Source organism: Anguilla rostrata, chromosome 14, assembly GCF_018555375.3.
Source record: "Anguilla rostrata isolate EN2019 chromosome 14, ASM1855537v3, whole genome shotgun sequence".
Taxonomy (NCBI): Eukaryota; Metazoa; Chordata; class Actinopteri; order Anguilliformes; family Anguillidae; genus Anguilla; species Anguilla rostrata.
The window spans coordinates 17,841,438-17,865,076 of NC_057946.1; the positions used below are offsets into that span (position 1 = coordinate 17,841,438).

Genomic DNA, 23,639 nt, shown 5'->3' on the forward strand with positions numbered 1-23,639 from the left:
GCCATTTGAGGGAACTATGCTGCAGGAATATGCTGTAATGATAAAAGATTGACTAAGAAGTAGCTTAGTGTTAGCTCCTCTCATCCAAGGCCCTGAATGAACACAAAAACAGGCCTTCGTTTCTCTCATATTCATCTACATAATTCATTGTCTTGTTTATTTTAATATTTTTAGTCTTTTTACCAAAATATAGCAGTGACTTCCTGATATATTTCAGCTAATTCTTTGAGAAAGACCTCCAAATATAATTTCAGTCTTCTGTATCTCTCTGGTCGTGTCTTATTGAAAGAACAATCACCACGCTGTTTTGCATTCTCTGAACCACGCAAAGCAGCCATCCCAGTCTTGCATCCAAATCTGCAATGATGCAGTTTTGCCTTTTCAAAAGCTGCAACCAGTGAAACCGCCACACAGGAATGATGAGACTCGGGCAGTCTGATCATTCCTGTCTGTCCGCCTGCATGCCTTCCTCCATCTTTAATTCCTTCTCCTGTTCTTGTATCTGTGTTTTGTGTGCCCAGGTATTCAGAGGAGTACAGTCTGGACTCCACAAACGCACAGTAAGTCAGAGCAGCATGCGCTCCTGTTGCGCCCTTAGGGAGCTTAATTTTGCGGTTTATGCTGCTTGATCTTTATCGGCTGAAGACCTCTTCTGTTTTGTAAGCAGCTTCCACTGTTGCTGCAGGGCTAATTTCTTTTAGTTGGTGTTAATGACGACATCACCTTCTGCAGTGAGGCGTTCTCCCTGTGTCCAGTGCAGCAGCTCTGAGTGTTTTAACATAGTTGGCAGAGTGCTAAGAAAGAGGGTGCTTGCTGTGTGGCACAAAATGCAGCTGGCCAAGCTGGATCATAACTGTTACTTACTTAAATTAACAATACAACTCTATCAACATTTTATATAATTCCAGACCTGGGTCAGATATGTATTTGTTTTGGATTCAAATACTTTTCTGTGCTCTGTTGATTTTGCCTGGTGTAATTCAGCCTGCCAATATGACCAGACGGCGGGGTTTGCACTTTTTGAGAGTATTTCATTGGTTCCAATACACCAGACAAGGTAAGTAAAGCATAGAAAAGTATTTGAATCCATAACAAATACGTATTTGATCCAGGTCTGCATCATTCCAGTTCCCCTAAATGTATACTGTGACCCTTTTAACGTGGAAGCGGAGGACATGGTGTGTCTTGGAATGCTTCGCTTGGTGAGTTTAAAGCCTGAAAGGGGCATAGATGGTGCTTTTTCTGGGAGAAACAAAGATTAAACACTTTTTTGCAGGAGGGCTTTTGCAGTACCTAAACATCACCCCATCATCCATCACTAGTCCCTCCTCCCAGCAGGATACCCAGCTCTGAGAGAGATTTACAGCCTCTACTTCAACTGATTCTTGGGGTTGATTTATTGTATATCACTATTCAGAAGCTAGTGTATAGCTTACAAGTCAGCTGAATTATGTATCCATAATTATCAGTGAAACTAATATGCATTAATTAATATTTGCATTAATGTACTGTATGATATGAACTGTCAGGTTTCTGACAACTTGACAGCCGTCATCTGTAATGGCACATGATTCAGGTTATCATGAATCACTAACAATGTTTAACTACACAAACCATCTCAAGCTTAGAACGATGTGCACAATATTTTATAATACAGTGCAATGTTGATTCTTAATGTTAATACAAACAGATACTCAGTGAGCTACAGAATATATGGTGATACAGTATGCACTGTCCTTTCCTTGCTAGCATATTGCCTGATTTTGGATTGGCTGTTTCGATAGCTCACAGAAGCAGTGCCGGTGAAGCACTTTCTCATAAAAAATGGATTGCCTGCTTTACGTGTAGGTCTGCCCTAACTGCTCAGTGCAGTAGTGCTAAGTGAAGGGGAATGAGATTAATAGGCACGCATGTCCTATGTGGATTCCTTGGCTACAGGGAGAACTGCTTCTTAAATGGTAAACAATTAAGATTAACTATACAATGAGGAAACATATCCTAGCCTTTCTAGGTGGAAAATAGCCTACAATATTGGTTGAACAGGGACAGCTTTCCCTGTCAAGCTAGAACATTTAACTAATAGAATATCATAAATTGAAAATGTTCTTTTATTTATTAATTGGTAATCAAGTATCATTGGCCGATATATAATTCATTAAGTCATTTCATTAAAAATTCAGAATTACAAGAAAAAAATACTATCATGGAAAGCAGGATTAACTGTACTGATTAAATTATTTTGAGCTTTGTGTTGTAGAAAACATACAGAACACCAGCATTTCAGTTAAGAGGTGGTCTGGGTTGATGGAAACATAATGTACTTTCTCAGTTAATAAAGCTTGTTGGCATACTGGAACCTATTGTTTGATCAAAGGAGAAGAGGGGCCATCATTTTTAGTCCAATATGCATTTCAAAGGGTCAGGCATTTACGTGCTACTTCTGAAAAGTTGTGATGGTCCAGCCTGCACGTAATCAAGTCCACTGGTGATTTCTATTGTTAGGACCCAGTAGTCTGCTGAATCTTATTAAAAATAATGCTGCTTTAGCCTTTTCAAAATATGTTGAGACAACCAAACTACCTCACGGCCTCATGATGCCTTAAATACTCTTTTATTATTCCATCTTCAGCACCCTTTCAGCTTTTGTTGGTGGGTTTATGAAAGTAATCACACCTGCAGATATTTGCATTCTTTTAATCTAGGACAAATGCTGATTTCCTTCAGATGTTCTGTCAAGATGTGAATCAGGATGGTTTAATACCAGGACTATAGTGAACCTTTGCTTTCAGACTGCAGACTGGGACCAAGTTCTTAGTCCATTATACCAAATTGTTCAGGAAATGGGAAAATGTCTCAGTCCTTAAGTGAATGTGGCTTTGTACAAAAGTACAAGCTGTCATTAATTCCATTTTGTTTTTTTAGACTTTATCTACAAAATGATGTACAAAATGTACAGTACCATGGTATATCTTATAAGCCTTCTGCACAACCACCCTGCAGCTCGTGATCAGCCATTACTGGCAATTCTGGGGTACTATTTGCCTTTGCTGTATAGAACCGGATGTGTTAGGGCAGGCAAGATCAATGTGTCCTTTCTGAATTTGTTCTAATTGTGTGTCTGGGTACAACAAAGTAGACATTAGAGAAGGCAATAAAACTGCTTTTGTTTTTTCTCTGGTTCTCACAAATGTCAAGGAAAGCAAATGTTTAGGTCAGCCTTTGTCCACTCACACCTTGCCAGGAACAGATGTTCAGGAGGAGCTTTAGTTGTATAATTTAAAACACTGACCTAACGTTGTGCTCATTTTTGTACTTTGAGCGTATATGTTCAAGCCCTGCTAATGTATATTTGTAATATAAATAATTATATATAAATAATTCATCCTTAAAATAGTTGGCTCACTTCATGTTTTAATGGTGGCTCATGAAAGCACTTACAGTGCTGTTTTGTCTACTGTGTCCATGCCAAATCCCTGACGCTCCGTAAGGAAGGCTTTCTTCAGTTTTTTTTTTTGTGTGTGAGTCATTTTGATAAGTCATTTTAGGAACATCAATTAATACCAATTATTCACAACTGAATGCTAAGTCACACTGTCATGCTCTTGGTGCATATTTTTCCTTTCATGCAGCTGTAATCAGTAAATGTGAAAACAGTACACGCTGGAACAGAAACTGTGAAATTAATTTAAGGACTTAAACTGCATTGCAGGCTGCAAAATTGAACTGCAGAATAAGCAGGGGTCTATCCATGCAATTTTGCTCTGAGATAATGGCCTGTGATTAAGGGCTGTTTGATGATGCCTGTTCAAGATTGGCTCTGGACCAAGGGTGTCTAATCTTATCCAGTATGGGTGAAAGTTTTTGTTTTATCACAACACAACAATGCCGGATTCAAATAATTAACTAATTATGGTCTTCAATCATGACCTTGATAAGTAGAATCATGTGTGTTAGTGCTGGACTATAACAAAGACCTGCTCCCACATCGGCTGTTTTCAAATAAGACTGGACACCCTTGCTCTGGACTATACCTGTCCAAGACCAGATGAAACCAGATGCCATTTAAATGTCTCTCTGGACTAGATTGGCCATACAACTCATTACCTTGTTGGAAAACAGTATTCAGATCAGTTCAGTTCAGCTATTAGTCATTCTGATTGTGTTTATTGATAAACTACACATTTTATTTAGATATTTCTTATGAGATTGTTCCAGCATATCTTTCGCTCTGTGTATAATTAAAGCTCTGACAGGCTGTGGGGATATCTCAGAGGCCCTCAGTTTATGAAATATGGATGGAAGGACTAGATAAAGCCAGCTTCAGACTGTCTTGTCTGATGAGATTTCAAGTGTAGAACATAAATCACCAATACAATGTGTTGTTCCTGGCAAATCATTGTAAATATCAAGGCAGCGCAGAGAATATAGCAATCATCTCATGGAGTACCATTTCAACATGAGAGCTGCCATGTAATATTTCATAAGGCAACAGACCTTTTTGAATTACCCCCCCCCCCTATTTTTAAAAAGGGTGGGGGGGGGGTGTTGCTGGATTCTGATAAAATCCTTCTTACATTACATTGTTATGAACTGTTCTGTTGCCGTTCCATTTTCAATTTATACCGCTAGTTCCGCGATAGTTCCGGTGAATAACGTAAATATGGAAATAACGTTATTTACCTTAGATAAACATTGGATCGTGTGGCCCCCCTCGTGGTCGTGTGCCCCCCCCCCCCCTAGCGGTTTTGGCCCTAAACAACCGCATAGAGCGTTTATGCCACTGGTAGGCCCTGAGTGTCAGTTCTGACAAAACCTAAGTTCACAGTTTTGTCTTGAAAAAAAAAAATTCCATTAAAGTACTGACAATTCAGTACTTTTCCTTTTCATACTTATTACTGAAGTACTTGCAGCCAAATGATGAGTAATGTGCCTGAAGAGGTGAGAAAGTACATTAATAATAATGAAATTCCGCACAACATCATACATTTAGTTCCAGGAAGCTAGTGTCAATCAGCTGGCTTCCATATACAATGTTAATGGGACCCGGCAGATGAACTGTTGAGATGAGCTCATTCCCAGCGGGGCACACTGAGAGTGCACTGTAAACAATAAACAGTATCCACTCTCATTGGCAGGAGCCAGCTCAAAGTCTGCAGGACTCATTCATGCTTTTCATGTCTGACCTGTGATGGCCTGTATTTGCCTGCATTCATTTATACCACACAGGTGAAATACCATCATTCAACAGCTACCACACGTAAAGGGAAATGTAAAATCCATCAATGTGAGGAATGGAGAGCCTTAAGCTCGGAAATGAATAACTCAGAGTATTGATCGTTTCCTGACCTCAACAGATTTGCGAACTGGCTTGGTTATACCAATTAGATAATACATAAGACTATAGAGTATGTTTCTGGGATTTAGTGGCTTTCCAAGTCATGCTTCCTGACCATATGCTGTTTAAAGAAATCCAAATGTATTCTGGTGCCGAAGGTGTTCCAGTGAAATCCAGTCTCCCTGTAGGGTATCACTCCAGAAAAGAGCAAATGGAAAATGGGCAACTGTACAATCTCAACCAAAATCAGCCAATGCATACTGTTACTGTCATTTCCCCAAAAAGAATTGCTCTTAGCTGCCATATGTGAGGGCAGTATGACCAGCATTATCTACCACATTCTGTCTTCTGTATTTAATCTGTATTGAACAAATGGACTTCTGTTTTCTGTTAATGTCAGTTTCTCAGCAATCCAGTCCACCTTTCTGAAGAAGTACCAAGAGTTAATGAATTTGACATGCAGAGACAATATCGTTTCAATGCTGTACCATGCTATGAGGGAAACCTGGCCTTCTTCCTATAGAAATTTAGCACCAAGTACATGTTTTAGTTTACATGTATCCCATGTAAGACCAGAAGCAGAGTAGACATGGTTCACATTTTTTTTTAATACTCTGTAAACCTTTGTGAGCTTGGACTAAGGGTCCTTCCTTCAGCACTTTCTGAGTAGTCTATTCCTGTCTGGTCATTCAGAATAAACGATGGCATTAAATCCTTTAAAGTACATTAAATGCTTGATAATTTTCAACTTTGGAGGAGTTATTTAGCTGGTATTAACTTGGTGATGTGTGTCCTCTATCAAGGTTTCCCAAGTGCTGAGTGCCCTGTATCAAGGTTTCCCAACTGTCGGTTAGTGAAACAAATTTCACACACCAATTGAACTATTTTCAAATCCAACATGCTAGTGCCAGAAGTAAATGCTGTTTTTATTTATAGTGCAGCCATCGGTCCTCAGTGCAGCCATCGGCCTTGCTCCTTCCCAACCATCTCTCCATACCCTCTTGTAATAACTTTAAAAGGTGGACTTTTCTTTACTTAAATAGTTGGACGTTTTTGGAGTCTTAGGTGCTTAAGATCAGGCAGTTAACATGAACCTTGCATCTGGCCCTGCTGTTTCATCTGGCCCTGCTGTTTACAATGTTTAATTGGATAAACAGCCCATTTGCCTGTACTGGTATGGATCATATCTCTGTTACAATGCACGGTTATGGTATTGAAATTTCATTAATTGATTTAGCACAGGGGGATTTCTTAGATGAAATTAGAAGTAAATCTGTATGGATTTAATAGTTAACAGATTGGCCCTACTTAGAAAATATTAGCTGAAAGAACTTCCATACACACCACGACCAGAGGATGAGGTGGTAAGTTCTCAGAAAGTGCCCTAGTTAGCATTTTGACCCATATGAATAATGAACACATAATTTACGGGGCCATTTTAGATTAGATTAGATTAGATTCAACTTTATTGTCATTGTGCAGAGTATGGGTACAAAGCCAATGAAATGCAGTTAGCATCTAATCAGAAGTGCAAAATATTGTATTATTTACAGATAAGTGCAGGAAAAGTAAGTACTGCAGCATAAGTGATGCTATATCTTACAGTGCGTACAGTGATGGATTTAATATGCACCTTGAGAGAAATCCACTCAAGATGCACTAGAAGTGTAGCATTTTTTGCTGTGAATAATTCACAGGGCTTGCATTGACCTATTCTGTAGCTATGGCTCATTTCGCTTTGTGCCCTGTCCAGATGTAGCAAGGTATGAAGTTGTTCTCGGTTGTCCTACTTAGTCCAAGCCTCAGTTTTAAAACCTTTGGCTCGTGGTTCATTGGGCTTTATCAAGATGAGGTGTGATCCTGAATTGAATGTATCCAATTAAATTGATTTGGCCTGTGCTATAGGAGAGAACTCCAGTTCCCATGTTAATGTTGCGTTTGTCTGTTTAATGCCTAAATTATATTCCCAACATATGCCCCAACATATTCATAATTGTAGCACTGAATGTCTATGTTTTTTGTTTTCCTCCAGTGGCCCAATGGACCATCACAAAGTTGATATCTGTCATCTGACAGGCTTTAACTCGTATGAGCTGAATCAGGCATTCAGTTTGGTCCCTCCGTCATCCTTTACTTTAGTTAATAACAGATCACCCTGAAAGAAAAACCATTTTGAACTGGCAATAAGCCCAGAAACACAGGCGTGCAACATGCTTCCTGTCACTCAGAAGTTTGGCCACCGTTCTTATCTCGTAATGTAATTTCCCAGCATTGAGTGTTGTGCTTGGGTACCAGGATTTATGAGATTTATGAGAGTTATGCCTCTGTAGGCAATTGGAAGTGCTTTCTGCAAGTTTTCATCATTGGAGCTTTACTGTATCTTGTGGTTGCCTCAAATAGACTCCGGTAAGGTGGGGAGCAGAGAGCTAACATATAGTCAGAGGTGAAAAGAAATACTTGGGAGGACTTTCTGAACCTGGATTTACCACCTCTGCATATAGTACACACACACACACACACACACCTAAGGCTGGTTGGTGTATGTGTATAGGTGATGTTTGACAATCCGCTAGTGATAAAGGTGCTAACATTTGTTCACTATATTGCCTATTGTTATTATTGTTGTGCCCTGTCAATAAAGCAGAAATTAGAACTGCTTTGTGATAAACTGTACCTATAGTACTTTGAAATTGAATTGAGAGAGAGAGAGAGAGAGAGCAAGACAAAGACAGAAAGAATTATTTTGCATATTATTTATATGTATGCTTTGACAATAGGCAATATGTAAATTTGTATTTCATGCCAAAAAATCAAGTTGAATTTGAATTTGAGAGTGAGAGAGCATTCTGTTTTTCTCTTTTGCTGTGCTACTGTGTGTGCATCTCCCAGTTTAGAGCTGTCAGTGGGGTAACGTGGGAGTTGTCTAACATCAGAAGAGTCCTGCTCCGCCTCAGCCCTCAGGATGAGGATAATTGCCTCTTTCGTCCCTTATGCACGGTGTCTGGCTGTTCTAAGGCCCTTGTCTCTGCGGGTTGTGCTCTGCCACTGTGCTTTCTTTTTCTGTTTATTCTTCTGCCATATGTATATGCAAATTCTGTACAAGTTCATGTCAATTTACTGATCCAGTGGCCATTCTCTCCAGAAGCTGGTGATTGAACAGGTTTTAAAGATGCTCTGTGGCAAAGACGAATTGATTCAATTTAACCCAAATATTGACTTGGTTGATTTACGTATCAGTATCTAATCAACAATGAAGTATACTTGTTCCTCTTTTGATATTGTAAATCTTTGCTTGTATGTGTGTTCCTATTAATTGTTTCTGTTCAGTAAAAGACACTGCTCTCTCTCTCTCTCTCTCTCTCTCTCTCTCTCTGTCTATACATATATACATAAATAACTAGAATGTAAAACACTGTCATTCATTTAGCATAATGTGCTGTGGAGGAGCGCAGCATATAATTTTATACAGAACATTTTCACCTACATGTTCAGCTCTGTCGTATTGGTCTTTTTACATATTGGTTTCCATAGTGACAGGTTCCTATTTGTATATTGTAATGGATGGCTCTGTATGCTAATCTTCTGTTTATTGTACGTTTTGAATCACAGGAATTCCTGAAATAAGTCCAAAGTGTGCTCCTGTGTTAGTGTTCATGATATTAAGTTTTCAGGCAGAGATATTTTATGATTTCATATTTTCCCTTTTAGGAAAAAATAAGTTTGTAATCAGAACATTAATCCTGGACAGAATATAGAAGAAACACATATAATTATTTTACAAATAATCCACATTTTATGTTGTATACTGTAACACAAATATGTAATATGCATCTCTTTAAAAACACAACCGTTCTAATTTCACTGATATCAGTTTTCAGTTTCTGATTTAACTATAACACAAGTTGCTAATGTTTAGGAAGTCTAAGGTAATGCAGGTAATGTCCAAAACAATTTTCACATACCATTCTTTGTCTTATCAAACTGACAGTTACCAAATAGATGTGCATCATTTTACATTACAAAAATATCAGAATATATTTTCCAACTTCAAGAAAGATATTTTTCCACCAGTTGTTTTACTTAACAGGAATGGTTTGTCAATGGCTCATCATGGGGGTGATATGCTGACATATACTATTTCAGGGAACAGAGTGACTGTGGGAATCATTCATGTTCTGACATGAAATGTGTTCATATTCTTAAGGGTGAAGGTCAGTGTTGTTAAGAATTAAAACAAAATCGACATCCTTTTCTGAGCATTTTATAAAAACTGAAATTGTTGTATGATTGGTGGGTGGCTTGTTGTTTGGTTTATTAACTGAATTTTCTGATGCATTGATTCACTCATTGTGCCTCCATCTTAGGGTGCAGGTGGAGTTCTACGTGAATGAGAACACATTCAAGGAGAGGCTGAAACTTTTCTTCATAAAAAACCAAAGATCAAGTAAGTGCAAGCAGCTTCTATATTAGAGCTGTGGAGGAGTGCATGGCTAAGATTCCTGGGAAGGGCATGGGCAAATGTAGCTCCGATGTGGGAAAAGGCATGGTCTGTTCAGCACTGATAATGGTCAAAATGTGGTACATATAGCAGTCACTTACAGTAACAGTTTTTTGATTTACCACTATACCACAGGATTAGAATTTAATTTTTTTAATCCGTAGAATTATTATTGGCAGATTGTTGTACCTGTTTATTCGTGCATGTGTGTGTGTGTGTGTGTGTGTGTGCGTGGTGTCATTGTTTATTATCTGATTAAGCAGATACTCTTTTGTATACAATTTTACGATTTGCAGGTCAGGTCAGGCTATGTTCTGAGGATGAATGAATACACCACATTTCAGCCCTTCAAATTCCAGAAATTCTATTTATATGAAATGAATTCTGAATATAATTTTCATCTCTGTACCTGTCCTCATGTGCCAGCAAATTACACAGCCAAGCTTCCAGAATTATGTGAAATTTGTGTGTGTGTGTGGTGGGGGGTGGGGGGGGGGGGGGGGTTGTGTGTGTGTGGTTAGGAACTCCATGGTCCAGGATTTGCCCACAAGAATATTTTTTAACAGCATTCTTGCATGTTAGTCTCAGTTAGGCCCACCTTACCAGCCGCACAAATATCAGCAAGCCAGACACATAGTTCCCACCAATCCTCTGAAATGGGTTTCTGAGATTTTTTAATGTTCAGCTGACTGTATTGCACTCAAGATCTTTTTTTCAGCTTTGTGAAATGCAAATTAAGTTCTTATTTTGTGGAGCAGTTTGCCCTGTAACAATTGTTTCAAAATTAGGCAGTGCTACTCTCGAGAACCCCAGAATAAGCCAGAATAAATTTAATATGTCAGCTTGTCAGACTGAAGTGAATCAGGAAGATTAATTCTGCCTCTGAGTATGCGTGGGTATTTTCCACTGAACCCAGAGGATGAGATTGTTGTGACTTGCAGCTGCCATTGCAGCTTCAGGAGACGGGAGAGTCCACCCGGCTGATCTCTGTTGGGCTGGAGATGTTCCTTTATCCATCTCTACACCTCTACATCTGAGTGATTTTTCAATGGGGAAATACAGTAATGGGGCGGTCTTCATTTTCATACTGAGGTTGCTGGGAATCAGGACCATGGTTGATTAGAGTGAGGGTACAGAGCTCTAAGCTTTTTAATCACAGATCAACCATTTACAAAAACGATCTGCATAACATTCCCTTCCTGTATCTCTGTGGTTAGATGTCCCATCATACCTTTCATCTCCTGTGTTGTTTTGGGCCCTTAGTTATGTAAATTAAACTAAAATTTGCCATGGCAACAAATCCATTCATCTTCATACTGTGGGTTCTTCATGTTTATAAAAAGTACACATTAGAGAAGTGACTGTCAGGGCAAAATGTTGCTTGGGTAACCTACTGTAATGAAGGATTCTGAGACATTTATTCTTCTTATCACAAAGAGGAGCTTGACAAGAGTGTTTGATGTCTGGGCTTTTTTAAAACTTGTTTGTTCTTGGTTCCTGGTGTTTTTGATGTGTGAAGTGCTTTTATAGCAGTAGGTCTTAGGGGGGGTTGGTAATATGATGAGCTCTCATATCTCTTGCTCTCCTCACGGCTCAGCTATTGCCGCACATCCCTGTCCTTCAGGAACAGCAGCAGTCTAGATGAGAGCTCACTCTGTCGGCCTTGTGCCTAGATTATGTTACTTTTACAAATTTGCACATACATACATACATACATACACACACACACACACACACACACACACACACGCACAAACACACACACACACACCCACACACACACACACACACACACACACACACATACATACTCACATTCATTCTTATATAGTACGGAACACTGTGCTTAAAGAATTAATTTCATACTTGGAAAATTTATATCTGTGCCCTTTCTTCTGTTGTTGTTTACCTGAGCCATCTTCATCTGTCAATATATATTCAAAATAGTCGTCTTCTTGACCAACATTAAGTGACCATCAGTAATTTGAAATAAAGTATACAAGCCAAAAGAAAATAATGATTTTCTTTGCATTAATATTATCTTTTTATGCTACATACAGTATGCAACATATGCTAATGAGAAATTGTTGCAAAATATTGCATTAATTGTCAAAATCTTTTTTATAAATGCAGCGTTTCCATAATTTATGCCAGTACTGTGTGTGTGCGTGTGCGTGTGTGTGTGTGTGTGTTTGTAAATACATTTGGACATTTAAACAGACAGTCTTATTCAGAGTGACTCACACAATTCATAATTTTACATACTATTGATTTATACAGCTGGGCATTTTACTGAAGCGTTTTACAGTAAGTACTTTGCTCAAGTGCACAATGGCAGAGTCTCACTTCTGAATCAAACCTGTAACTTCTGAGGTACAAGCCCACTTCCCTTACAATTCTGCTACACTGCCAGCTGAATATTTATTGCTCGATTGGAAGATCACAAGTTCCCTTGCATCTGGATGTCTGGTAGGCAAATTAAAGATTTGCTTGCCCATCACCTATACTGTATGCAAAAGCTGGCCACCTTGTTAGATTTGAGGTCAACAGACGCATGTAAAGTTGTGAAGCTATGCTTCATTGACCCTTGACTGCAAGGTAAACATACCCTGCTCATGTATGGGAGGTTTTCCACATTAAATAAGATGGCTTTAAACAAACCAGATAAGTGTTTCATGTGGTATCAATTTTTTTTTCTATACCTGTAACAAGACCTGCACTACAGTGGGACTAGGAGTAAGATCTTGTGGGCAGTCCTCTCCGATCGTATATTGCTTGTTCTCTCTCTAAAGCAACATGGCTGAAATGATTCCGGTATACGGCTGTCTGAGTTTGTGTTCAGCTTGTGTGGATCTGAATAATATCCCAGTTTTGTGTTATTAAATCTATGTGAAGTGCTCATATCCAGCCATTTTAGGGGGGAAATGGATTTGAAGGGGATCCCACGAGTGATGGAGAGCTATTAACTGTAATTATTGATACCACTAGGATCTCTCTTAAGATGTATTTTGTAATTCTGTTCACTTAAAAGAAACATTGTGGACAAGACAAAATATGATTATACAAGGAATTATTTCATTTAGTTTAAATTTTCCATCACAGTATGGTATGAGCAGTGACGTTATATTGGTAAATCAGCAGCCTGTACTAACAGTGTGGATTAAGCTGTGAGTTTGCATAATGATTGCATATGATTATTTACTGAAAATTCTATGTGCTCTTTCAATATTTATCTAGCTGTCTTCATGTTAGTAGGAACATTGTTGTGCCAGTTGCTGCATATATCTGTATGGGAAAGAGTAGGACAGGCACTACTTTGCAGTACAACAGGTGCTGGGTTACAGATGTATGGGTTTATTGCCCATTTAATTTGCCTGTTGCATGTATTTGCATAATGTTCAATTTCGCATAAGCCAAACAGCAGAGTTAACCTGCAGTCCCAGGGGTTTTCAGAGACTGACCAGACATTGACTAGGTGCATGCTTCAGTGCCAGTGAGCTGAAATCCAAAAGCGCCATCTTGATGCTCTCCCTTTGCCTGGCAGGTCTTAGAATTCGGATCTTCAACTTCTGCCTGAAGCTGCTGACATGCCTCCTGTACACTGTTCGGGTTATGCTGGACAAATCGGCTGACAACTGGTCTCACTGGTAAGGTTCACCTCCTTCATCCCTGTGAAGAGAGGAGAAATTATGACCAATTATGCACCACTCCAAGGGGCTGTGTCTGACTAATATTTGATGTTATTGAGATTCTAACTTCTATACTGTGACTATATACTGTATACTTTATGACAGTAAACCCCCCATGTCTTTATACTGCAGTCTCTGGGACAGGCTCTTAAATTACTATCTTTGCAGGATTTGAGTTTATGTGTGATGACAGAAGCTGCCACTCATTTATTAAAGGGGGTCTTAATTTATTTCAACCAGCTGTGACATTTCAAGAGTAAGGAATTTCAACAGACCACATGGAACTAAAGTTAGTAAGGTGGCATGACCCAAAGTTGATGTCCTCCCCCCCACCCCAATCCACACACACACACACACACTTACTACAGATCTGAAAGAGAGCAGATGCTTAGTCTGTAAACTAAATTTAGTGTATTGTAATCCTGTCTTCATGTTTTAAAATATTAAGCTATTCTGATTAGTTCTGAAAGTACATTATTATTATTATTATTATTATTATTGTCCTAAAACTAAATAGCTGGATTTTCCACGGAATCCTCTTGTTTATTGTTTTGGAAAGGGGGGTTTAAAAGGAGCTTATTAACAGTATTTCGTGTTGCATTGAGTTAAAACTCAAGGATAAAATTTTGAAATTAATATCGTTATTTGATTTACGGCTCTGTTTACAACCAACCAAGTGCAATGTCTTTGCTTTTTTAATAGCCTACCTTTTTTCAAGGGTTCTTGGCTTTAGTTCAGAGGAGCTTTTATCTCTGCCTCGGTCAGGCACTGACTGGACAGGATTATGGTCACTTCCTATTGTGGGGCTGATGTATGGGGCAGGAGTGGCTCAACTGCACACATTGCCAACTGCTCGGAATAACAAGGCTCTCCTTGGTCGTCATGGAAACCACATAGAATGATTGTGTTGGTTATCCATAGTGCATTTGCAGGCTATTGACAGGGCCTCTGTTTCTCCTTTGTTCCCCTGTCCGTTATTGATTATCTCTGTAGTGCAGACTGTCAGTTGAACAAGACCACGTACGCAACAGGCATCAACTGGTAAGAGAGATCACATCAGAATGGTAAAAATCATTGTGTGTACCATTACACATTGTGTACCGTGAGATATGATTGTTGCCATTGTTGTATGTTTTGTGGATACTGTGAATAAAAATTATTACTGCACGTAAAAATATAATTTTCCTATTTAGAAATTGTAATTGTAAAATCTCTGAGTGCTTGTTATACACAGTGCATGTACAGGCTGTTGATGGGACCTGCATTTTCCATCTGTTCTGTCTCTCATTGAATACTTTTGTAGTGTGGACTGTCAGTTGAACAAAACCACATACTCAACAGGCATAAACTGGTAAGGGTGATCACACAGAGATAGGGAAAATATCACACTGTACCCCCATCTGTTCTCTGTTTGTCACCATTGGTAAATGATTTATGAATACTGTTGGGACAATAAAGTTATTATTTTCTCTTATTATCTTTTTAAACTGTAATCTACTGCGTGTCTCAAAGTATGAAATTGTACTACATTGGAACCTACCGGGCCGATATTTGTCCTACTGTTTGTAAGGGCTGAAAGGTGTAGATGAGTATTCCTGGCTATGTGCATGAGGAAGGCTCTCCTCTCATTCTGCCCCTCACAGGGAGGTGATATTCTGGGTTGACAGGAAGCTCTATGTGTGGGCGATACAGGTGAGAAGACATAGGAAAAAGACCAGTGTTTTAACTGGCAGCTGCATACCGCGGCTCTTGCAATATATACAGTAACTCATGATATACTCTGTTAAGTTTTTTCACAGTCCACATCCATTACTGCTCATACCATTTTCAAATATATAACAGTATATTGCCATGTTTTATGGTTTTAGAACAGACAGACCGGTAGACAGACACAGGCAATGATCCCTGAAGCTATGTATTCTCTTGACATGTTGTCTAAATTTGTTGTTCTCTTATGCTTCAGGTGATCGTAGCCTTAATCAGTTTTCTAGAGGCCATGCTCCTGACGTACCTCAGCTACAAGGTAATGTTCCTATCTCAAATGCTTTAATATGTATCACAAATGTGGAAAAAAGGCTATATAAAATAAATAATGTTGTAAGCTCAGAAATGTGTAAGAAATCATATTCTTTATATAAATACAGTTACTCAGTTTCCGAAAAGATTGCCCAATTATTTTAACTTTTTAAAAAAAATTGTATTTGCCCTAATTTTTATATAAAATCCTACACAAATAAATTTGCATTGCAACTATGACAGCATGTGAACAAAATTACATTTTAGTGTAGAACAATAATATGTGATTAGCAATTAATGGATATATGTATTTAACTAATAACAAATAATACAATTAATGATTCATGCCATTCTCTATATAGATGAGAATTTTATTTTTCTATATATAGCTGAGACAGACTGTTCTGAAGGCCCATTAGTTTGTGCCAATAATTCTTGGCTTGGGTCTTTTATTTTTTTCCAATTTTATTTATTTAAGTGTTGGAAGTCTCAGAGCTCATAAAAAATGCCGTTGAAACATTTTTAGGAACTCTGGTAATGCTCCAACCTCAAATGCTTCAGTATCACAAGATTTTCAAAATGTGCGAAAAAAAAGCTATGTAAAATAAATAATTATATTTATATACAGTTATAATCATTTAATGATATATGCTCAAATATATGTAAAAATCAACTGCATTATACTTGTTTTACTCAGAAAGAAAATCTAATAAATGTAAATCTGAATTCACACATCTCAACCTTAAGGAATGGTATCTTGGCCTCTCATGACTTCCTGTTTCATTGGGGTACTAAAATGAGGTAGCATACATGTAAAATCCATGTGTCCTTCATCATAATAAGCAAAGGCATGGAACTCTCAAATGAAACAATTCAAAGGGTTGTTGACCTACACAAACCAGGAGACAGTTACAAATAAATACATTTTAAGAAAATATAGCTACCACTTTCCACTATTACAGTAGGCTAATAATTTAGTGTGAAGCCAATGGAACGGTGTAAAACCCGCCTGACAGATGAAGAGTGTGTCTTGTCCCCATGTTCAGTGAGGCAGACGGTTTTAGCAGTAAATATAAATCCAAGAGCCACAGTTGGATATTTGCTAAACTTGGTTACATCTTGGGGAAACAAAGCCCCTATATCAACCATCAGATACCACCTCACTGCCAGTAGGCTTTTTGGATATGTTGTCAGAAAAGCTAGCAGACAAACATCAGTGATGGGCTACAGTGAGTGAATGAAATGAGTGTAAACGTATAATTAAAAATTGTTAATTTGGCTGATTTCACTGAATCACTGTTAAAATACAAAATGTGCACCATGATGTAGCTCAGTGCTTGTATTATTTATCTTGTTGCCTTTTATTTAATTGTTATCATGAAGGGAATTATGGAGGGTAAATGCATTTGTTGGATGACATGGTTGTACTGCATTTTTTCTCATTTAAAAACTGAATTTCCATTCAGAATGAACCATGAACAGTATTAGTATTCTGTTTAATGTACTAATGTCATTGTATTGCCCTGATTCCAATTATGACTTCTAATATGTTTCAACAAAACAGATGTTTGTGGTCTTGCATTTTGAACCATACATTGAAAATTAAGTTATTTTGTGAGAAATAATTCAAGAGTTAAGAGTTTCTTTATGTTATAGTCATGCCCTCTACACTAGCAGCCTGGTAAATGTTTCATTCAGGGCAACATTTGGGAGCAGATGTTCCAGGTGTCATTTCTCTTGGAGATGATCAACACAGTGCCCTTCATCATCACGGCAAGTATTTGAACATTTGTGCATTTATGCAGATCTGTGTATTTCAATGTGCATATGCTGTGTATTTGTATACAAAATACAATCAATAAATTTAAGTATATTGATATGCATTTGTGTTCAGTCAACTATGACTGCATGTGAACAAAAGTACAAAACTACATTATAATGATAAGCAGTAAAATAAAATAAGCAATGTATGAATATATCTATTTAGCTAATAACAAATAATACAATGATTCAGGCTATTCTCTATATAGTTCAGAATTAGACTGTTCTCTCTATAGGTGAGAGACTTTTCAGAAAATTTGTGCCAATAATTCTTGGCTTGGGACTGTGCTTTCTTAAATTTAATTTATTTATTAAAGTGTTGGATTTCTCAGAACTCATGAATATGCAGTTTAATGATCACTAACTTTAAACTGCTCTTGCCTTGCTTCATCTGCATTAATACATGCACCTTTAGAGCTTTGAGAAAGGATGGCAACCAGAATAAATTATGATAGACAATGGGTACAAATATGAAACAGCTAACTATCATTTAAAATATCCATGATATATATGGTGTTACGCAGCCATGGTGTTGAAAAAGAAAGATTTCTTCACTGCAGGTCCTCATCCCTTATTCTTTGCAGGAATGCATTTGAAATGTTTTTTGGTTGCTCTCCTGTAAACTATGATTGGTTAGTTTAATTAATCACAACAGTACACACCGCTGGCACTACCATCAAACGTGATTTACCGTGATTACTTTTTGTAATTGTGGATGGAGGAATCTGTTTAATAACCAGTTGGTAATTATTGTTTGCTACTTGTGTTCTGCAGATATTTTGGCCTCCACTGAGGAACATCTTCATCCCCGTGTTTCTCAATTGCTGGCTAGCCAAGTGTGCACTGGAGAATATGATCGTAAGTCTGCTCATATTCATAAGGGGCTGCAACTATCTACCCACCATTGGACTGTTGGACATTACTCATAAATATGGAAGCTGAGTAACAGAATAAAGGAAATGATTAGAGTGCTGCTTTTAAAACAAGAATTTTCTGTGCTTATGCCATTTCTAAGCCTAATGCAATGGTTCTTTCTGCCATTGTTCATGCAATCCTTTTTGCAATATTCCTGTAAAAGGCCCCTGCTAACCCCAATCTAGTTAGTCTGATGAATAATGAGTCATAGCTTCATTATTTGGGAGATAAAGCTTCAAAGCTTCAAATTCTGTGAATGAAGTAGTTAAGGTACCATTTTATCCTTGAAGATACTGTAGATCTCACCCCCCAAACTTTGGGAAAACATCAAATGGTCCCCTCTGATATCCAATATTTTCATCTTGTTTTGGGTAGTACTGTAGTACCCCCCACCCCCCAAGAAAAATAAAACTTCAAACATTTCCTGTTTGTTGTCCTCTCCAAAAGTTGAAATGAGATCTACGTCCTTGATGTTACCAATATGCCAATATGTTATTTTACTCGGAGGGAGTAAATATAGGTTTATGGCAGTCAACTGTTTTTTTTTATCTAATCCTACTTTGATTTATTGATTACTTAATGTATAGCACGAAATGCAAGACCATACACTCCCCAAAGGTTTCAATACATCTTTCTCTCATAAAAGGTTACCTTGAAGTTTTCATTGCCCTTTACACAGTTGATGGTGAGGTGCCAGGATTTCTGAAGTAGAGGATCAGAAGCTTACTTAAGCAAAAGTCCTAACATGCGATCACCTGCTGTATAATCCTGTAACTCGATAGCTTGCGATATGAAAAGCTCTTGAAATGTATGTTCTTGTTCATGCTGTGTGATAAAAGGATTTGACATATTGTATTGTGCACTTATTTTAGCTTAAAACAGCAGTGTGTCGAGGCTGTGATTGGCTTTAATTAGCTCTTATATGTGGGATTTTCAGACTGCCCTCAGCATGTAACATCATTTCACTGATATGCAAAAACATTTCATTCTGTTGGACTTAAATGAAAAAACACTCAAATTGGACATTTTATAAATATACGTAGTTTGAAGAAAGCAAATCTATTTTAATAATTTATTCATCCTCAACTATTGCAAGTCGACTTACAAAGCTTATCTGTGTAGAAAATATTAGATTAAATTATGTATGATGCTGGACTCACAGCCATTGCACAGTTGATTTCATGATAATTATAGTTTCATAGAGCTCTCTGGCTGCATATTCAAACCCACTGTTTGGAGTGAAATCCTGGCATTGTCACTGCTGTATGTGGTTCAGAATCTCTCAAAGCAAAGAACAATCCGCTGTAGTATTACCCAGGAAATGAGGGTTTCAGCCAATAGAGTACAACCCCACCCCAGTGACTCTTCCTCCTTAAAATTGCAATTGGACATACTGCATTAGGGTATAAAGAAACATTTGGATATCCGGCTGTCTGAAATAATAAACATAACCATTTGTCATAGCTGTTCCAGTTCAGAGTGGTATACAGTTGGATTGTTTGAGTGGCTCAGTTGTGTTTTTTTCTCCTTCAGAATGATCTACACCGAGCCATACAGCGGACACACTCTGCCATGTTCAACCAGGTTCTCATTCTCATCTGCACCCTGCTGTGTCTGGTCTTCACTGGGTGCGTTCTGTTTTCTCTCTCACTCTCTCTCTCTCTCTCTCGCTCTCTCTCTCTTTGTTTTTGTCTTTCTCTCATTGACTAAATTGGAAGTCAACCTGTGATCATGGTCCTAGAGCAGCATAATCAGAAGACTCAATAGAGATTAATTAATATTCAATTCATAAAAGTTAACTGCATAATATGTTAGTTGTGGTGTGATGAGGACCCTCTGGGCTGCGATAGATGGGCCTTTGGATCAGTTAAAAATGATTTTTCATGTTTTGTCCCAGGACATGTGGTATCCAGCATCTAGAGAGAGCAGGGAGGAACCTCAGCCTGTTCAAGTCCCTGTATTTCTGCATTGTTACCTTCTCCACTGTGGGATATGGCGATGTAACACCTCAGATCTGGCCCTCCCAGCTGCTAGTGGTCATCATGATCTGCGTGGCTCTGGTAGTGCTCCCTCTGCAGGTGGGGGACTTGACTTACATGTGTACAGAGTGAATTTACTAGCATACATATCTGTATTTTGAAATCAGTTATCTGTACAGTTTTTAAAATAGTTTGTATTTATATGGCAAGGTTTGTGCTTATTACATACATTCATACTCACAATATAAGTAAGCCCTGACGAAATCAATAATCAGCGACAATGGCATAGTTTAGAAGACCAGTGAGATTAATACTTAATGGCCTGTCTGCTGTAAATTGAGAGTAAATAATGAGAGCTTTCAGCACTTCCTTAGGATGAACTCTCATGACTTTCCCTAAGGCAAGGTAACATGAAATTATGAGGCATGTAGTTTAGTCTCTCTAGAATTACTATATGCATAATTTACAGTTACTCAGGAAAGCAGGACACACATAATTTTGGAATGATGCCTGCACATTTCCTTTCAGATTTTTTTTTCTTGAGATTTTAAACTATGCTGACCATTCACTTATATACAGAGTGATATTCAACCATTTACTTGCGTGTGTCTTGAATTTGTGACCTAGTTCTAATATGATGGCACATCTTCCTGCCGATTGGATATGTATTGTGTATGATGTAGTTTGGGGTTGTAGACTAATTTTATTATGGCTGCTGTGTCTGTCTCCCAGTTTGAGGAGCTGATATACTTGTGGATGGAGCGGCAGAAGTCTGGCGGGAACTACAGCCGCCATCGTGCTCAGACAGAGAAGCATGTTGTGCTGTGTGTCAGTTCCCTCAAGATCGACCTGCTCATGGACTTCCTGAACGAGTTCTATGCTCATCCCAGACTGCAGGTAAATGTACAGTGCTCAGGAGGAAGCTGGCCATGGACTATAGACATCAAATGCAAACATGACAGATCTCACCTAACAAATTATATGAGGATACTTGAGAAAGAAGTAAATGCATCAATTTATTCGCAGTTGACGGCTGTATAATTGGTGCATCCTCCGTGGCCAAAATTACCATTCAAATCCCCACATCAACCTTAATAAGGTGTCATTATCCATCTTGGAAACACAGCCAATATTACACCCAAGATCTCTGGCTTAGACACAGAAAAATGTGCTTTCTCTTTTGGCTCTTCATATTATTGCTGTGCTTTTTCACAGCTTGTCCATCTAAAGTCATCATTCATTTGCACTTGGTATAAAATTCAGCAGCATGCATGCAAACATTGTGCTCCACCTGTCCTCTCTGATCTCAGCTAATTTGATATTCACCGTACGATCTCTTCCTGTAAAGGCCTTTGCCAAATATTATGCAATGGGTTCTTTGTCACCATTATACTCCCTCTCACACATACAAAATTAGACTCTGTTATTTCACGGATCAGGCATACTGGTGTGTTTCACCTTCTCGCTAACTGTGGAATATCAGAGATTCACAGTTCATTAGAACCTTCAAGATCTTGGTTTAAAATGTAACTTTTCATCTTCAGGTTCACTTGTGAAATACTCCTCTGGAAGTGACCTTATGTTTTTCTGTGTGAACATATTAATCATTTCCCATACCAATATTATTAATTTCCTTACTGCTGGTTTTGGAGTTTGAATTCAGTTTTTTGGAAAAGTCAAAATAAAATTTTGTGTGATTTGTGTATATTAGTGAAGGCCATCCAAACAACTAGGGATCATTTTCTTACATAACAGCCCTTGGGACCTTTTAGTGCCTTGAATATATTCTGAGTTCCTTTCTTTCCTTCCTAGCATGCTAAATAGATAACAGTAGACCCTTGTGCACCCTCTCTTCCTATAGGATTACTATGTGGTGATACTCTGTCCCACGGAGATGGACATCCAGGTGCGTCGAGTCCTGCAGATCCCACTCTGGTCCCAGAGGGTCATCTACCTTCAGGGCTCTGTTCTGAAGGACCAGGATTTAATGAGGGCCAAGTGAGTTTCCATCACTAACATGCTACCTCCGATCAGGACCTCCAAACAACGCAGAAAGTGGAGCGTCCTGCTTTCTTACCCGAATACTCCCTGGTTTTCAGAGCTCCTCAAAAAAGTAAAGCTCTTTTACACGCGCAAGGAGGGAGACTCCCTCCCCTCTTAATTATACACACCTGCTACATCCCATCTCTATTCCCCTCACTGCTGAATGATCACTGACAAGCCCCTCTGATCTCCATGATGGTCATTCAGCCCATAAATTGCATCTGTAGGTCAGCTCTGCTTGTTAAACTCATTTATTTGCTGCGACAGAGCCACTATTTAATTATGTTTAATTTCACCCACGATGGTAGCTCTGCCCTCCTCTGAAAGGATCAATTACCAGGCCGAGCTGTTTATCTTAAGACACTGTTTCTAGTATCTCATAGCAGGAAGGCTTACTAGAGAGGGCGATGTCTGAACAAAAATCCCTATGATGCTTAACATCAGTTTGCCGTACAGATTTAGCCTTTCCTCCATGATGTCAAGGCTTTCCTTCTCCATTTTGTCAGGAACGTCATTTGACATTTTTCTAGTCCATTTATGAGTGTTCATCATGTTTATTCATTCAGTCATATAAAAGAGGCCTTTGTTGACACTGACAGAATTTCTCCTCTCTGCCAGAGTGTAACACAATATGCTCTGCACTGGAAAACCTTTGCTTTTGAACTAAACATCTAACTAGTGTGCCCATAGTTCTAACTCTGTTCCTTTAAATGAATGCTTTCCAACCCAGTGATTTCTATTGAACAGTATGTCTTCCTCCTCTGTATTGTTATGGTAACTTTGAATATTGTTCAAAGGCATACTAACAGCCATGGCCAACACACTTCTTCACATTATTTAGACCACAGGATGCTGCTTTGCTGTAGGTATCACCCACAGTGCAGTCAATACCTTTCTGTTATGTTTTCCTGCTCAAATGCATTTCTAATCATTATGGTTGAAGTTATTTTTTGAAGAATGTCTGCCCTGTGGTAGGAGGTGGAACTCCTGGTGTTACTGCTGGTGACCTTCAGCGCAGTGCTACCTGACTGTGTTATTGATGCATGTCATTTAAAGGCTATTCAAATACCTCTCTCTCTCTCAGTCACACTCTGCACTCCTACAAAATTTGACATTTCATTTTGTTTAGAAAGCTACATTTAACCTTTCCCATAAGATAATGGTGTTGCTTTCTTTTTTAAAATGAACCATCATATGAAACAACATTTTGCTCATTTTTGCTATACAAAAATGTTCTGAATATATTTAACTGCAGGTGTATGAGATGTAAACTGTGTTTTGTCATGTAGATTTCTAAAAGTAAAACCAATATGCTTGTTCAAGACTAATTCTATTGAAATAAA

The 23,639-nt window shown here is 38.3% G+C and overlaps 1 protein-coding gene across 17 annotated transcripts in view; it reads left to right on the plus strand.

The window, feature by feature from the left end:
- kcnt1a (potassium sodium-activated channel subfamily T member 1a) overlaps positions 1 to 23,639 on the plus strand; it is a 77,435-nt gene that overhangs the window by 28,729 nt on the left and 25,067 nt on the right. For 14 of the 17 annotated variants that reach the window (XM_064309637.1, XM_064309638.1, XM_064309645.1 and 11 more), the window contains 12 exons: positions 9,700 to 9,779; positions 13,378 to 13,480; positions 14,516 to 14,563; positions 14,826 to 14,873; positions 15,166 to 15,214; positions 15,486 to 15,545; positions 17,237 to 17,311; positions 18,134 to 18,217; positions 19,808 to 19,902; positions 20,172 to 20,352; positions 20,986 to 21,150; positions 22,115 to 22,251. In XM_064309637.1, the coding sequence (XP_064165707.1) occupies positions 9,700 to 9,779; positions 13,378 to 13,480; positions 14,516 to 14,563; positions 14,826 to 14,873; positions 15,166 to 15,214; positions 15,486 to 15,545; positions 17,237 to 17,311; positions 18,134 to 18,217; positions 19,808 to 19,902; positions 20,172 to 20,352; positions 20,986 to 21,150; positions 22,115 to 22,251 (1,125 nt within the window). Of the gene's footprint in view, positions 1 to 521; positions 561 to 9,699; positions 9,780 to 13,377; positions 13,481 to 14,515; positions 14,564 to 14,825; positions 14,874 to 15,165; positions 15,215 to 15,485; positions 15,546 to 17,236; positions 17,312 to 18,133; positions 18,218 to 19,807; positions 19,903 to 20,171; positions 20,353 to 20,985; positions 21,151 to 22,114; positions 22,252 to 23,639 lie in introns of all 17 variants that reach the window. The other 3 variants (XM_064309651.1, XM_064309653.1, XM_064309643.1) reach the window with 2 other exon arrangements.